Genomic DNA, 16,301 nt, shown 5'->3' with positions numbered 1-16,301 from the left:
CTAGAGGTCCATTGTAGAACAGATCACAATCTGCTCACGTGTGAGTTCCAAGACAAGTAAAGTGGAAGAACAAAGTCAACCAGTTTCCACAATAAGATCTTCAGCATACACCCCTCATTTTTAAAGAGAACATCAGGAATCACTTCGAAATCCTGAACTTCATAGATAGGGGATTAAGATAAATGCATAAGCTTCCAAAAAACAAAGTCATATAGTATCTGCCTCCTGGTGGTCAATGTAACTGCCAAAGACCAAAAAACAGAAGAAAGCAAAAAATAGTAATTAATTCAATAGTTATTAATGGTGTGAACTGAGGCCAACCATGAAAACCCACAGCAGTATAGTGGGATGAATTATCAAAAAAGAAGAGAAGCTGATACAAAGAAGGACAAAACCTCAGGAAGGAACAAAGAATTCCACAGAGTCAAGGGAGGACTATAGGAGTCTAGGTGAATTTGGAGGTTCAAAAAACAAAAAACAAAAGCATGTCCCAAATTCAACCTCCAATATTTCTGGATTGAGCAGAAATGACTTCCTCTGAAACTTCCTGACAGTGAGGACAATTAACCAGTGGAACTCCTTGCCTCCAGAAATCATGGGCACTCCATCAGTGGAGGTTTTCAAGAAGAGGCTAGACAGTCATTTGTCTGAGATGGTATAGGTTCTCCTGCTTGAGCAGGGGGCTGTACTAGAAGAACTCCAACGTCCCTTCCAGAGCCTATCCTATCCTATCCTGTCCTGTCCTGTCCTGTCCTGTCCTGTCCTGTCCTGTCCTGTCCTGTCCTATCCTATCCTATCCTATCCTATCCTATCCTATCCTATCCTATCCTCTGAGAGCCAGTTAGTGCCAATGGAATTGAGCTAATGGAGCAGCTTCCAATGTTGCTATTATATCAGCATAGTTATCCTGTGTCCTGATGGGAAAGGAGGAGCTTCTCTCTCTTATCTTTGCACTCCTGCCCAGTTACCTCATTCCCTTGCCTCATTTCCATCCTCCACCCCTTTTTTTTTACTTCCCTACTGCAAATGCCACAACCACTTCATTGCCCCTATCTCTGTTCTGTTCAGGTTACTTTCTTGCTTGCTTGCTGGATGAGGTCTGTGTGGGTACTTCTGTGTTTGTGTGTCCAAGAGTAGATTGTGTGTGAAAGAGAAAAGTTGGTTGTGCACATGTGGATCAATTAATTTTATAGATAGGACATCTCATTCTGCAGATAATTAAACAGTAATTAATTAAACTTGCTGCCTTTTGGGTATGTAGTTTCTTGTGGTTGCATATAACACATAGACACATTCTATATGGGTTGCTTTCTGCATACACTTCCTTGGAGTATGAGGAATAGTAATAAATTCAGATCTTCCTTTTGGGTAAATGCAATAGGGGCAACATAAGTGATTTTAGATTTATATTAAGTACAGAGTGCATCACAGGTAATAATATAAAATATTTTCAAAGGTAGCAAAGAAACTGAAAACAGACAGCCAAGATTTAAACTTATTTATGATTAATGGCCCAAGATTAAGCCAAAGCTCTTATTTATAATTTATGATGCTATATATTAATTTACCGGAACAGAGGCTATTTTATATATTTAATTTATAATTTACCATTCTAGCTCATAGAAGCTTACATCAATTGTCAATTTCATCAATGTTCTCATTCACTCCCCAGAGGGCATTGTAATTTTTTCCATGTCAGAGCTAAAGAATACGGTAACCATAAACCAAAGAAAAGGAATTTAAGCTGAAAAACAATTCCTTTCTACACATGAGCAGTTTGTGATTACTTGCTTTTCTACAGCACAAAGCTTTCTGAGAGATTTGCATAAATATTTTTCTACTGTCTACTATAAGTTTGCACTTTCTCAGGTCATAAGCAAGTCAGGCACAAGAGGGAAGTGGGTGAACCCACCAAAATCTTTTTCTCTTTATCGTTGTGTAAATGTACTTGCTAGAAAATGTGTCAGCCTGCTATCTTGTTGTTACCCTCCTATATCTTATAGCAGTTTGAAATTAAAGAAATTAAATTGAATAATACAATGAAAAATGTATGATCTTATAGGAGATCAGATAGTCATTAAAAATAGAGGGGGGGACTATTTATGCAAATCCACAGAGGCAAGGCCTAGATGATGGCTTTGGGAACATCCCCAACCATGCACCTGATCTTTCTGAGGGAGTAAAAACTCATTCAGAATAGAACCATATACAGAACAGAATTCTCCTTGTTTTGATCCTCTGGATCCCTCTGTTGCTTGCTAAATGGGATCAGTGGGAACTGGACTGCCATTTTCATCTGGCTTGCCTCTCTGTCCTGTCATCATGGCACATGCACCCATGACCCTGAATGTTCCACCTTCATAAATCTTCCTTTTCTGTGTTCTGCTGTGATCAGACACACACCTAACAGAGAATAAAACTCAAAAGTCTTGAGAAATAGTTGGGTGGGAAGAGGGAGAAGAGATATCCATGTTTGAGCTCCAGTGATTCAATTTGGAAAAACGTGTATTTTACAAGGCCTGAAAATCAAATCCATACACTGAAACCTCAAACTCTTTTCCTGAAAATAAAAATGCTTAGATTCTGACCACCTTAATTCATTATGCACACGCTCCTTCTGCAAGGTTGCCAAATCTAAACTCTGGCAAAGTTCCAGTAGTGAATTTCTCCAGGCCCAGTTCTTTTCATCTCAGGCTGTGGTGACAGAAGAAATTGTATTTGGTAGAATTTCCCACCCCATGAAACTCAGAAGAGTACAGCCCTAATTACAGCCATTAACCCAACTTCTAGTTATCATAAATGGTTTAGGAAGTTGATAACTGTGACATACACTGTGGCTCAAGCACTGCCCTAAGACAGATGCAACTGATTGCCTTTGATTTAACATGTTGTGTGAATCTGAATCTTGTGGCTAATTGAAGAAGTCATACTTCAAACTAATCATGACCCAGTCCCATATGTGATTCCAGCAATTGCTTAATTAAAGAAGTAGCATAAGTGGAATCTAAATATTTGTAGACATTTTGTAAATACATCCAAGTCAGCAGGCCTAAACTGGAATAAAATTCATACAACTACATGGAGAAACATGTCCCACACCATTTGGCCAACATCCTCATTTTGTTCTATATAGCAGCAAAGGATTCTTCCATTTATCACGTAGCCACAACATTTGTTAGAACAGGAGGAGGAGAGAGAAAGTTTTAATCCAATGTCAATTAATGATTTAATGTTTTTTTTTTATTTTGAGGCCTTGATTTGAATTCAGGCCAGGCCTGAAGATTCCTCTGGTCAGACAGCTGGAAAGTCCACTGAAAGAAATCATGCAGGTGGTCTTCCAGTTCAGTTTGCAGTGAAAATAACCCAGTGAAATACCTTAATGAATGCAGCCACCCACACTGGACACCCTTTAAAGTAATTTCAGAAGCAAATTGAAAAACAGCCTCCAATGAAATCAAAGAGCTAATTCTCCATGCCAAGATAAGTACAACATTAAGAAGGATTAGTTAACTGGAAAGAGCTTGTTACTATATACCTTCCTCCTTAGCAGCAAATAAACAATATTTAAAATATGACTGATAAGTATGAATAAGTTGTGGCTGTTCAGTCTATTTATTAGTGTTTTAAAAGGGTACATTGACCTGCTACATTAAAAGCAAGCAAGCAAGCAAGCAAGCAAGCAAGCAAGAAAGAAAGAAAGAAAGAAAGAAAGAAAGAAAGAAAGAAAGAAAGAAAGAAAGAAAGAACTCTAGGAGTTGACACTCAAAGAGAAGATTTTAAGAAACTGATTTTGAGTATCCTCCCATATGTATCTCCACATCTCCCTAGAATTCTTTGTTCTTGGATCAGAAATGGGGAAAAAAGTTATACTCATGGCAACCACAGCACTAGGACTATACAGAGAATGTCAAAGCATAGTCTATGATGGTATGTGGTGAAGATCATGCCTTAGAAAAACCTGTTATTAAAATGATTTGGGTGATGTTGGGGGTAGATGGAATCAAGTTGGCTGTAACTGAACTGGCTTGAAATAATAAATATGCGCACTTTCTTTAAACACAGCTTGCCACAACTTGAAAAATCTGGAATCAATTCCTTCACTTTCAAGATGCTTAAAAGTTGCAGAACTTTGATATGTGTTTGCTTCTGGGTTTACAGTCCTAGCCAGGCTGCTCCAGACCTTTCAACTAGAATATTTCAAGGCAGCAAACCTAATCAAACAAAAGAGAGAAAAAAACCAAAAATCCAGGAAACTATTACATGAATTCCTGTAAGGCTCAACTGAGTGAAAGTAATTTTATCATCCTAACGTGGATTCACCATCACATTCATATTATCACTATATGAACATAATTATGTTCCTTCTTCCACCATCTCAAAATGGGGATGTTAGACTGAGTTGAGAATTTGGCAACATTCACAATTTCTTTATGAAAAGAGGTAGAAAATAATATAAATAAAATATCAAATAATGCAGAACATGAAGCTGCAAATTCCTTCAATCTAAGAAAAGAAAGAGAAGGGAGGTGTGCATGGCATATTTCATTCTCAGCAGCATTCTGCCCCTATCAGGATAGTTTAAGAGCCACCAACATCAGTTCATAATCTGTTTTAAGCAAGGTTTACCCAAAGGTCCAGCTGGCTGAGCAATCAATATTATTCTATCACAACCCTACAGTTGGCAGTTGGAAGAAAACTCCCTGCAGCTTACACATATTCAGCAATCAAATCCATATCCAAATTACTATAAGAAAGCAACTTGAGAAATTTTAAAAAAAAAACTAAAAATGGCTCGCAAATGCTCACTACATCTTCACAAATAATATTTCTTCTCTTATCTACAAAATACACTATGCATACATGCACCAACTAAAAATGCCCATCTGAGTGGCCGTTTTCATATGTCTAATGAACTGCGAAAAAGTGTGAGAGAAGAAACGGGAGGCAGCTTTTACCCTGAGAAGGCTGAGGATTGGGGAGGGAAGCCAGGGGGAAAGGATGCATACATGTGACATGGAGAAGTGAAGAGAATGTTTAATCATCAGAGAAAGACAGTATTCTATAAGTCTGCAGAGGAAGCAGATGCAGTGGCTTCTCCTCTCACAACTCACTGTTATTGTCCTGCTGCTTTGTGTTTTTGATAAATGCAGAGAATTTGGAGAATATGTCTATGCCTGCACTATTGGATTCACGATGCTTGGCTGCAAGCTTAGGATATCTGTAAATAGAAAGAGATTTTTTTAAAATAATAATAATAATGTTCCCAGGAAAGTAAAAAAAACTTTACAAATACATGCACAAAAAGATACACTATTAAAAGACACATTTTGTTCCTGGCAAGTGCTGCTTGAACACGAAGCAATGTTTCTGTGGACCAATTTTTGTTTTAAAACTGCCTCTTATCTCAGCAGGTCAGCCTTACAGGACCCTGCTGAGAATGATTGGTGCCACGGGAAGCCAACTAGTTTTAAGTCACACCGCCATGGTTTTATGACAAGGTTAATTGCACCAATGCTTAAAGTCAAAGAAACCAAAGAACTGTAATTTTATATCAGAATAAGCCATATATCTTTGATGATACGGAGGAGTTTGGCAGTACACAGCTTCATTTCATTGTAAATGTAGCCTGTTGCTTAATTCCCTCTGGAGAAAAATCAATCCAAGCTATAATAGTTCTTTTCAGTGTAGCAACAGAAAAAAGTGGAGGGGGGCTCCCAGTATGTGTGCACTTAAAGAGATGTGTGATTAAAGTTCTACATAGAAATTGAATTTTGAAAAGTGCATTCTAATTCTTAAAAAGTTTCCTGCGGGCTGAGAATCAGAATCTTAAAAGATTAATCACGTTTTAGTATCTGCTGCCAGCTGCCACCAAAGACCATTGAATAAAATTTACAACATGCAGTTCCTGAAATCAAATGCAGTTATTCTACAGATCATAAAAGTGTTGGTGAGTGGTCATGTTATATACTGGGGGAAGATGTATCCCACAACTCAGCATGACATAAATACTCATACTTACATCTGCTAGGTCTAATACGCTTGAATGACATTCAGCTACTGGAGAAATGAACTAATTATGTACTCTATTTGGACAATGAATCTGAGTTTATTTCCCAATTGGAGACCCAGGAACTGTGGTTTAATATGAAACAAGATACTTCAGATGAAGATTCTTAAAAATAGAAGAGCTCATAGCTAAGGTTTCTGGCCATCAACTCAAATTCAGAAAAATATAACTTCAGAGGATAGAGAAAAGAGATATACACTTCGATTTATAATCTGACTGACAAGCTATGAGAAAGGCAGACTAATTATAAGCAAAGTTATTAGTATATTTGTCATTTACTTTGATATAGTGCCTGGCAATCTTAAAGTAAGTATAATAAAATATTTCAAAAACAAAGATAATATATATTACTTTGGAGGTGAAAGAGTTTCCTCCAAAAATTCCTCAATCTTGTTAATATCAGTCTTGACTTCTCCATTAAAAGTCAGAAATGGTGGGTGGGTCCCTGGAGCTAAATTATGTAAATCAGCAGGCTTTCTGTGGAAACCAAGAAGAATACATTATTATATGTTTAATCATGTATGCTCTATTATTATTATTATTATTATTATTATTATTATTATTATTATTATTATTATTATTATTATTATTCCTCTTTTGTAATGATTCAGTTCTTTGCCTCTTTCTGAATAGCATATCTTAATAAGTCCCATATAATTAAAAAGGGTAAGATTTTCTTATCAACATGAGAAAATCAAGATTCCTAATAAAGATGGGAATAAATTAATGTAATATCATTATACAAACATCTTTCCAAGAGAGTCAGAAACTTATAGTATTACTTTAATTGATAACATTTACCTTTTCAGATCAACTGTGGTTACATTGAATACAACCCCTTTGAGCCAAAGTATCATGAAAAGACGCTGTGAGAATGGACAGTTCCCAATGCTTTCTCCATCTATGCCAGCCTATAGATAATAGGAAATCAACAGAAAATTAAATAATTAATTACTTTAAGAAAGCACAGCTTGACTTATCAATAAAAGTAAACCCTGGATTCCTTTAAGATAGCTACATGGATGTCAGAATCCATTTATATCACATTCATAAATGTATGTTTAAAACATTATCCCCCCCCCCTCCTGGATTCTGCCATCTCCCGAGGAAGGAGGAGCGGAGGTGGATTCAGCCTGCCTTAGGTTATTTCAAAGACCAAGGGAACCCTTTTGAACTGGGGGAACAAAGGGGAGGGTTAGGGAAGAAGGCATCTGGCCTGTGTCTCCATTTGAATCTGTAAAGGAAGAAGGCAATAACCATAAAAGATCCGAAGATCCCTTTTTCCCACGAAAGGGATGACATGAAGTAAATGATGGGGGGCTGACCAAATGGGGTTGAGGGAAGGGGGGTTGAAATGGGAACTCCTTATAAAGTCTCAATCTGTAAAACAATACCAGGTCCCGTCTTGTATTTCCACAACCAAACATGTCCTAGTAAAAATTCCTTTTGGACTAGAACTGACTCCAAGAGTTTTTGTTTTCCTAAGATGTGGATTGGGGTGGGTCCTGACAATGGATTCTTTTGATTAATTTTATTCTGTGCATATAAATATTTTTTTCCTAAACAAAACTCCGGCTAGAATAGAGGTATTACATATCATTGCCAGCCAATGTATTATAAACTGGCAGTGAGCATTCTCAAGACTTGGAGAGGGTGGATCAGATGTTGTAAACAGCTATTAAGTAGATATAACATTAGGCTTCAAGTCAAGGGAAAAAATGAAGGGAAATTAGGCTTTTTAGGAAAAAAAAGAGAAAGAGAACATTCATTTAAAAAATTTCTACACAAAGTCCAAGATGTTACGTATTTCTGTTGTAATTGTTGCTGCTTCCAAGCTGGCCCATTGTTGTCTGTTCACGGGTCCTTTTTTCATTTCATTTGGCATATGGGGATCCTGGGAGTGATAAATAAAAAACACTCTATAGAAAACAGGAAAAGAACTTCTTTGTCATTTGTCTCGCCTCCTCTCATAGGTAAATAATTTATTGATTTGCCTAATGTCAAATAAATGAAAACCCTTTGATAGCTGGTGTCTGATTTCCGCTGAGAATGTAAGAGGAAGCTTTTGGAATCTGACCGAATAAGAGTGACAAGGGAGTAACAAAAGAGTAACTGAGTCCATGGACAGTAGACAAAAGGCTTAGAAATCCCATCAGCCTGTTCAAAGCGGTCTCCAAATGGCAGGTGGGGTGAGGAGAGAGAATATTTGAATGAGTGAGTAAATAAGTCTACTGCGGGCAAAAGCAATATTGTAGAGATAGACTGAGGTATGGATACTTTGAAAAGTTGGAGAAAATAGTTCCTTAAAAGATCACGCAAAGCATTCCTCTCCTCCAAGAAGAAGAAGCAAGGTGCCGTGTCTGGATGTTTGAATGATGGTACAAAGGAAAAGGTTCCTAAAGGGGAAAGCATCAGAAAAAGACAAGGAGTAGTACACAGAAACATTAGTTGATTCACTGGGACTAGTAAATTATTGTATATGGAGTCTTACTGTGGCAGGTAAAACGTTTGTTAGGAAGACCTTCCTATTTCTACTTACACTTCTGTGTCCTCACTCCTGCCCAACTCAAGCTCTCTTGCGATCTGAGAACATGCCTTTCTTTCTGCCCTTCAAATCTGTGATGCTGTTAAGAACTGCTCCTCCTTTCCACTGGTTTGCTAGTTTATTTTTGGTTAGAGCTTTTGGCTACCGCCCTTTCCCCTTGCGCTGCATTCTTCCTCTTTTCTCCACGTATCACCAATCTGCTTTTGCTTCTCTCCCTAACTCACTAATCTGGCACACTCTTTGACTTGTAAATATGCTCTGTCATGCTCTATGGAAGATTGCTAATTAAATATGCATCCCCCTGGTCCGGTCCTGAACTGGCTAGCCCTGTTTTGTTTATTGGTATGATTTTGTACTGATAAATCTAAGTTGGAGGTAGAATTGGATGTTCAAAGCAAAATTATTAGAAGCATCTCTCTTTTATATATACTTTTTTTCCTTTCATATAAAAATTTGGTTTTGATATTAAATATTAAGAAAATTAGATAGAGATCAGGTTGTTCCACAAAAGCTGCTGAGCATTGGCTCAAGAATTGGAAAACAATCCTATACACTTAGAGAACATAAAGTGTTTTTCATTCAATTGGCTCAAACTGTATTTGAAATATTTGATCCTAGGTTTTCCAAGTTATAATTATTCTTTTCTTATATTATTGTAAAACCTATCTACATAATCCTTTATGTTATTTGGATACAGTTGCATTTGTACAGAACTGACTAAAGGTTAGTAACAATAATGTTTAGATAAAAGATAAAAGGAGAGAAATATTAAATCATTATTAATTATGATTTAAAATATCAATGGTTATGGTAAGACTATTTAGCTTTTTATCAAAAACTGAATATGACGTTTAAAAAAACCTGCAGATGGTATCAAAATATTTGCTATGCATTAAAGGCTTTTGTCTTCAGCTGATTACTTAGCATTAATGTCTCCACCCTACTGTTACTTAATATTATTATATTCTAATTAAATATTAGAAATCTTAACAGATAATTAAACTTGATTTCACATTTGATTACACAAAATCAACTAGCTGCTATCACTGTCACAACTCTTTCAAAGTTTCTGCTCCTAAGAGTCCAGCTAGGAACACTCCTTCAGACTCAAGGACACATTGCACAGCCTTAAGTTATGTTCTGAAATACTGGCCAAAATTATTTTTGGGGGTGAGTAGAGATTCTGTGGTGGAACATAATCTCCCTTTCCAGGAGGGAGAGGCTGCTTTCCAGAGGCAAAGAGTCAGTGAAGCTTGGAAAGCAGGAAGAGGGTTAAAACGACGTTCCAAGGGTATATCTGTAGTTATGCAAACAGCTGCTTTAGTCTGACAAGATTCTGTCTGCAGGTGAAGAACAATAAAGGAAACTACTCATAAGTGACACTGGAGGTTTTTAAGAAGAGATTGGACAACCATTTGTCTGAAATAGTATAGGGTTTCCTGCTTGAGTAGGATGTTGGACTAGAAGACCTCCAAGGTCCCTTCCAATTCTATTATTCTGTTATTCAGGTGTGGTTCTTGGGCCTGACAGATTCTTAAACCAGGTAATCCTTGTCGACAAGTTTCAATTCCTCATGGAAATAGCATAGATTTGGTTTTTTGTAGATTCTTATCTAATCCTTGAGAATACTGTGGCCTGAGGGTTTTAGAAAAGCAACATGTCCCAGATGGAAATTTGCAGAACAATAGCAGCAGAATTTATTACCCCTGTAAATTTGGTTTCCCCCCCCCACCCCCATTCCTAAGGGTGTTTATGACATCTTTGCTGTTCTCACCATAGACATTTACTTTCATCAGGCTTCATCAAGATTCTGGGAGGGAAATAAAGTAACCTTTGAAGACTTAACTGTCCCGATACTTGAATCTGTGTGGTTGAATCAGTGCTACCTATTTGTTGAGCTGCCCATACAGGGTCTCCAGAATTAATACCATCCCTTCGAACTGCTCTAGTTATTCTATGAAACTAATACTCTGATTTCCTATTACCTGATAAATTCTTTGGAAATTCAAAAAAGATTCAAAATAGAAAGAAACTCTAAGTATACATAAAATCTGACAGACTGCTTTCTATGTTAAAAAGCAATTAATTACCCGTTTTACCTTTTAGACATTTTTACTTTATTGTACGGTTTGCTGCTGGATGTTTTAAACAAAATTTTTACCTGCAACCATAAATAAATTTAAATTGAAGTGAATTATATGGCTGGATGATATGGCTGATCAACAGACTACATTCTTCTGTTTCCTTACTCCCAACTTGATATTTTCTTTCTACGAAGAATTGAGAGACAGTTCAGAAATATATTGGGTGGACAGGAACCAAAACAGCACTCTCTGAAGCTCTGAAATGATTCCAAATCTTTGATAAAAGACATATTGGAAGAGGTTGGAGTAGCTTTGATGTGTCCATTTTGGTTACTAACTGAAGATTCAGCCAAAGCAAATGCTTACTGCATGTAAGAGTGACTGTGTGTCAACGATGAAATGTTTTTTGATATTGGCAGTTATGGGCTCATGCCAAGGTCAAAGCACACCAATATAGCCAATGCTCTGTCAGCTACAGACCAAAGCGATGGAAATATCCTCCTAAAATGTAGCTCCCTTTGCAGGAAAAGAGAAATTAATTTAGAGCAGCTCTTATGCTGTCCATATTTCTGTCCTAATTTGGGAATGTGGTGGGAGACTATACGAGGATTGGATCCAAAGCTCCTTACCACCCTATCCAGGACTCTACATTTCCTTTCATCACTTTCCAAGATTGGAATTTTCCAACCTCATAAAGCACCAGGGAAGAAATCTCTAACCTTGTAGAGAGATGAGGGCTCTCCACTGCCTTGGTCTCAAAGGCCACATAATGGCAGTCTAGCTAGCATTACCTGTTAATTATCAAGCACTGAATGCCAATTGTTTTCAACTATTAAGCAATATATAAAAGATCACCCTTTTAATTGGCACTCTAATATTTTTCAATATGCATGTTGTTTAGTTGCATACACCCACAGATACATTGCTAAAGTTGTTAGAAAAGAGCATTAAAGAGTTTGTAAGGGAGAGGGAAAGCTGCACCCTTTCCAAACATCTATTTGAGGAATACAGGTAGTCCTTGACTTACGACCATAATTGGGCCCAAAATTTCTGTTGCTAAGCTTGGCAGTTGTTAAGTGAGTCTTGCCCCATTTCATGACCTTTCTTGCCACAATTGTTAGGTGAATCATTGAAGTTGTTAAGTTAGTAACACTGTTGTTAAATGAATCTGGCTTCCACATAAGGTTTAGTCACAACAGAAGGTCACAACTGGTAATCGCATGACTGGGACATTGCAATGTCATAAATATATGCCAGTTGCCAAGCATTTGAATTTTGATCACTTGACCATGGAGATGCTACAATGGTTGTAAGTGTGAAAAATGGTCATAATTCATTTTTTCAGTGCCATTGTAACTTTGAATGGTCACTAAATGAACAGTTGTAATACCAATGTTGGATACATTGTCCCCACCCAACCAAATTGTTTCTTAAATGGTGCAGAATAGAGGAAGAGTCACCTGGGGTCACACTTTATTTTATTTTATTTTATTTTAATCCCATTTATATCCCGCCCTTCTCCAAAGACTCAGGGAGGCTTACAAGCTTAGCAGTAGCCTTCATTCTATGTATATGCCTGCTTATTAGGGCTTTCACACACACCCCAAGCGGCATTATTACAAAGTCAGCTTAATTGCCCCCAACAATCTGGGTCCTCTTTGTTCTGCTATTAGAATGACCAAAAGCTGCTCCTTTTGGCACGGTCTCCTCATTACTCACAGTACTGTTTCTGGAAAGTTTTATATGCTTTTGACATAGAGATAATGTAAATTCATGCTAATGGTCATATCTGTCTCTCCATATTTTTATCTGCCTTTTTGCCCTTTTGCCAGTTATTTCTTTGCAGATGTTTCATAAAGAAACATGAACTTATCATTTTGCTAGCTGAACTGATTACTTGCTCTGATCTGGAGCTAGGGCTTGATTAAAGTAGATGAGTGCAGATTAAACTGGAAATTACCCGTCGTAATGTCCCAATATAAAAAAGAATCACTGAGCAAGAATCTAAAAAGAAACTAACATAGCTCCAAACAGCCATTTTCTGGGATTAAGGCTTCTTCTCATCTCGCTACTTATATAAACCAATGAAATAAAAAATCTTTTTCCTCTATTTTACACCTTTTATTTGTGCTCCTGGTAATGTTGCCTGCACCACTTTGAAAATTAATCTTAAAGATGTAGCTCTAAAAAATAAAGGATTATTTCTTTTTTTTTTCCTGAAAAGATCTTTGGGTGTAATGAATTTCTTTCACTCACAGGAGCAGTACTGTATCATTCCCATTTGAATGGATGAAACATGAACGCTAAATTCTTGCCAAAAAATAAAATAAAATGCAACAAATCTTCCAGAATTTTGCTTGCAGTTTACTGTGGAAGATTGATGGTTGCTGCTTGATTTTAAGAATTGGGAGTTATTATTTATTGCACTTTAGTTCTTTGGTTAATCAAAGTAATACTGCTGGTGATCTGTAAAGCAGCTTGGATTTTGACACTATCTCCGATTGTTCTGGGTTGGGAACTGAGACACTGTCCTTAAGTGGTCTTTGCCATACTTGAAGAGTCAATTCCAGAAGGTGGCAGTAGGAGACCAGAGCTGAACCTCATGGCATCTCTCCTAGGGATTCTGCCCGTTCAGCCTCCTCTTCTCCGTAGATTCAGGATGAAGTGTCTAGAAATTCATATTGCAGATAGCCATGCTTGGGGGTATGGGTGGGTGTCAAATCAGGACAGATGTACAGCTAAGCTGTTATATTGTGTTGAAAATTGGTAATTAATAATAGATCAGAATGAGGGCTAATATAATAAAACTCAAAGTAAAATGGAAATTCTGTGGCTAGGCTCAAGCAGGTTTGGGGTAGGATTGTATCCCTAAAAATTCTGTATTACTTTTTTTTAATGTTATATATTTTATTTAAATCATTCTATTAAATGCTTTAAAATCATCAACAACATTAAATTAAGATAGGGGTAAGGATTAACTTCTTAAGAAGGGAGCAACAATTGTTATAATTGGGATTACTGCAACAGGAATAAATTAACTACCCTTCTTTTTTTGCCAAGCTAAAAATAATCAATATAGTGTTTTGTATACTGGAAAATCTCCGATAGCAGAACTGAGTCCTACCAGGAAACAATCTCCTGTCTCTTTCCAAGACTGGATTATACCATGTTATAAATAGTGGAAAAATAGAAAAGGTTTGTACAGTTTAAAAAAACCAATTATGATACTATTCAAGGAAAGCAATGAAAAATAAAAGAGAGGGAAGAAAATAACACTGGAAATTTGCAATGATTGATTGAATCAGGCTTTCAAGATGCATGCTGATTAAAAGCAGAAGTATAGAGAAATAATTTAGGACAAAAAAAATAGCACCGGAACCTGTAGGAAATCATCACTTGTTCTCAATCGTTAATGGACCATCTCCCACTCCTTACTAATATACAACTGCTGAAATTTCCTGCTGAGACACTGCATTGAAATTCATACTAGAGTAATTTTCTTCTAGAAAGCATAAGTAAAGTTTTCATTTAAAAAAAACCCTGATACATCATTTTATTATTTACACTTCAGGCCAACCACAGTACAGTCAAAGCAGTGTCCCAAAGGTGCTTTTTCAGGAGGCAACTGGCCTTTCTTGCTTTTCTTTGAACGAGTAACCGAGCGTCTGTTCTGTGCTCATTTCTCTGTCCACATATGAGTCAAAAGATATGGTGCCGACAAATTGAAAAATTATCAACATCACTAATTTTCACTGCAGGTATATTCTTCAATTCTATATTTTCAAAAGGGGGGGGGGAGAGAAGGAGACAGGCTTTCAACTCTAGCCGCTCTTTCTCTTTCTACCTCAAATGAATGCTTTCGTTCATTTGCTTGCCTGGTTTGTTCTCTCAGCAATTTCTCCTTCTGACTTTTCTGGGTTTTTTTCAGTGCTTCCTTATACCTTTTATTTTTGCTGTTTCTTTCTTTTCTTCTGCTTGCTTTGCCAGTGCCTCCAAATCAGGCCTATTTTCCTTTGCCTCTTTATGCCCTTCTCCCACAGCTCTTAAACTTGACAGGTATAGATTTTCCAGACCTTTCATCTTCTCATCCTGTGTTTTCTGACATTCTGTCTCCAGTTCTTCGGCCAACTACTTCAGGTGTTCATCTGTTCACTGTTTAACATCTTGCTTTATCTGCAAAGCTATATTCTGCTCCTGTTCCCTGACCTGTTGCAGCCTTAGTTTTCTTCTTTCATGTTTGAAACTGTCTTAAGAGATGCCCCTGATGGTGAAGGAAAAGTATGGGGTTTGCATTGAATAATAATTGTAACCAACAATGAGAAGAAAATTGGCAGGAAGACTTAGTCCTAACAAAGAAGTTCAGCTGTTGAAAGAAGAACACAAAAATCCAATTGCCTCCTGAAAAACATACCTTTGGGACAACCATGACCTGGATGGCTGAGAATCTCCATAGACAGTCAAAACAGTGGAGCATGTTTTGACACTTGATAAACAATGGTAGACTGTTATAAAAGCAGGATACTTCAGTGCCTCATAAGTGAGGCAGAGAAATAAGAAATTAGAAAGACTGTGGTTTCCACTCCCCCAACTTCTCCAGCGTATGAAATCCAAAGCTTTTGGAAATAATTCTTGCATGTACAATTCCTTGATCTTCCTCCTTGCATGGGATAACTTGCTGTGAATTTGGCCACAGCAGCTATTTGTCAAATCTTTATTGCAGCTACTTCACAGCTACATTAATGTTCTTTGCAGCCCCTCCAAATGGCTTGTACAAACCTAATATATACTACTATATGGATTTCTTCTTTGGATTGAATTGATAACATAAAAATGAATATTTATTCATAAAAAATTTATCATACATTTTCATGGGATTTTTTTTTACATTAGTCAAAGGTTGTGGGCATTTTCAAAAAGACTTTTCAGAAAGCAAAAATTAAACCTGGTCCAACTGGATTTTGCCATGGTGTAGAGGCAAGAATTTGGCCAACAATTTTTCTATTGCTTTCCAGAGGCTTAAGGGATGTGGTGACTCTCATAGTTAGAACACTGAGTCAGAAGACCATTGAGAGGTCGACAGTGAGCATGAACCACGTGACAGAATGAGCTCCCATCAGTTTGTCCCAGCTCCTGCCAACCTAGCAGTTCAAAAGCATGTGAATGCAAGTAGATAAATAGGTACCACTTTGATGGAAAGGTAACAGAGACATGAAAGGAGACATCTCAGGTGTCCCCTTTGAAAGGTTAATCTTTTCAATACGTGGTAGGCGCTTCTGACATGAATGTAGTACTAGTCCGGACCCTACACAAAGTAAATTGTGAATATTATTATTAACTTCAATCTGAAGGTCACTTTACATGTTTATTTATATGTAAATGCATCCTCATCCTCACTTAAACCTGGCATTTTATTACATAATTTCTCTTCAACTCTTCAAAATTCTGCAAAATAATTATGTCTTCAGTGTCCTTTAAAAAATTGTCAGAGAACTGCTACTTGAATCTAAGGAGAAAGAGCATTTTGTCATTTGGGTATATACAAAAGAAGCAGATTCTTGTTCTACTTACCTCATCTAAGTTTAAGATTCTTAACAGCTCTATTCTA

At 37.0% G+C, this 16,301-nt stretch overlaps 1 protein-coding gene across 1 annotated transcript in view; it reads right to left on the bottom strand.

Annotated features, from left to right (window-relative positions):
• CLIC5 (chloride intracellular channel 5) overlaps positions 1-16,301 on the bottom strand; it is a 59,882-nt gene that overhangs the window by 22,185 nt on the left and 21,396 nt on the right. The window contains exons 2-4 of the mRNA XM_083349209.1: positions 6,869-6,978; positions 6,419-6,544; positions 5,112-5,218 (exon numbers count right to left, since the gene is read on the bottom strand). Of these exons, the coding sequence (XP_083205335.1) occupies positions 5,112-5,218; positions 6,419-6,544; positions 6,869-6,978 (343 nt within the window). The remainder of the gene's footprint in view (positions 1-5,111; positions 5,219-6,418; positions 6,545-6,868; positions 6,979-16,301) is intronic.

The sequence above is a fragment of the Vipera ursinii genome, assembly GCF_947247035.1.
Source record: "Vipera ursinii genome assembly, chromosome: 1".
Classification (NCBI taxonomy): domain Eukaryota; kingdom Metazoa; phylum Chordata; class Lepidosauria; order Squamata; family Viperidae; genus Vipera; species Vipera ursinii.
The sequence above is the reverse complement of the archived record's forward strand: the minus strand, read 5'-3'. Positions and strand labels throughout refer to the sequence as shown.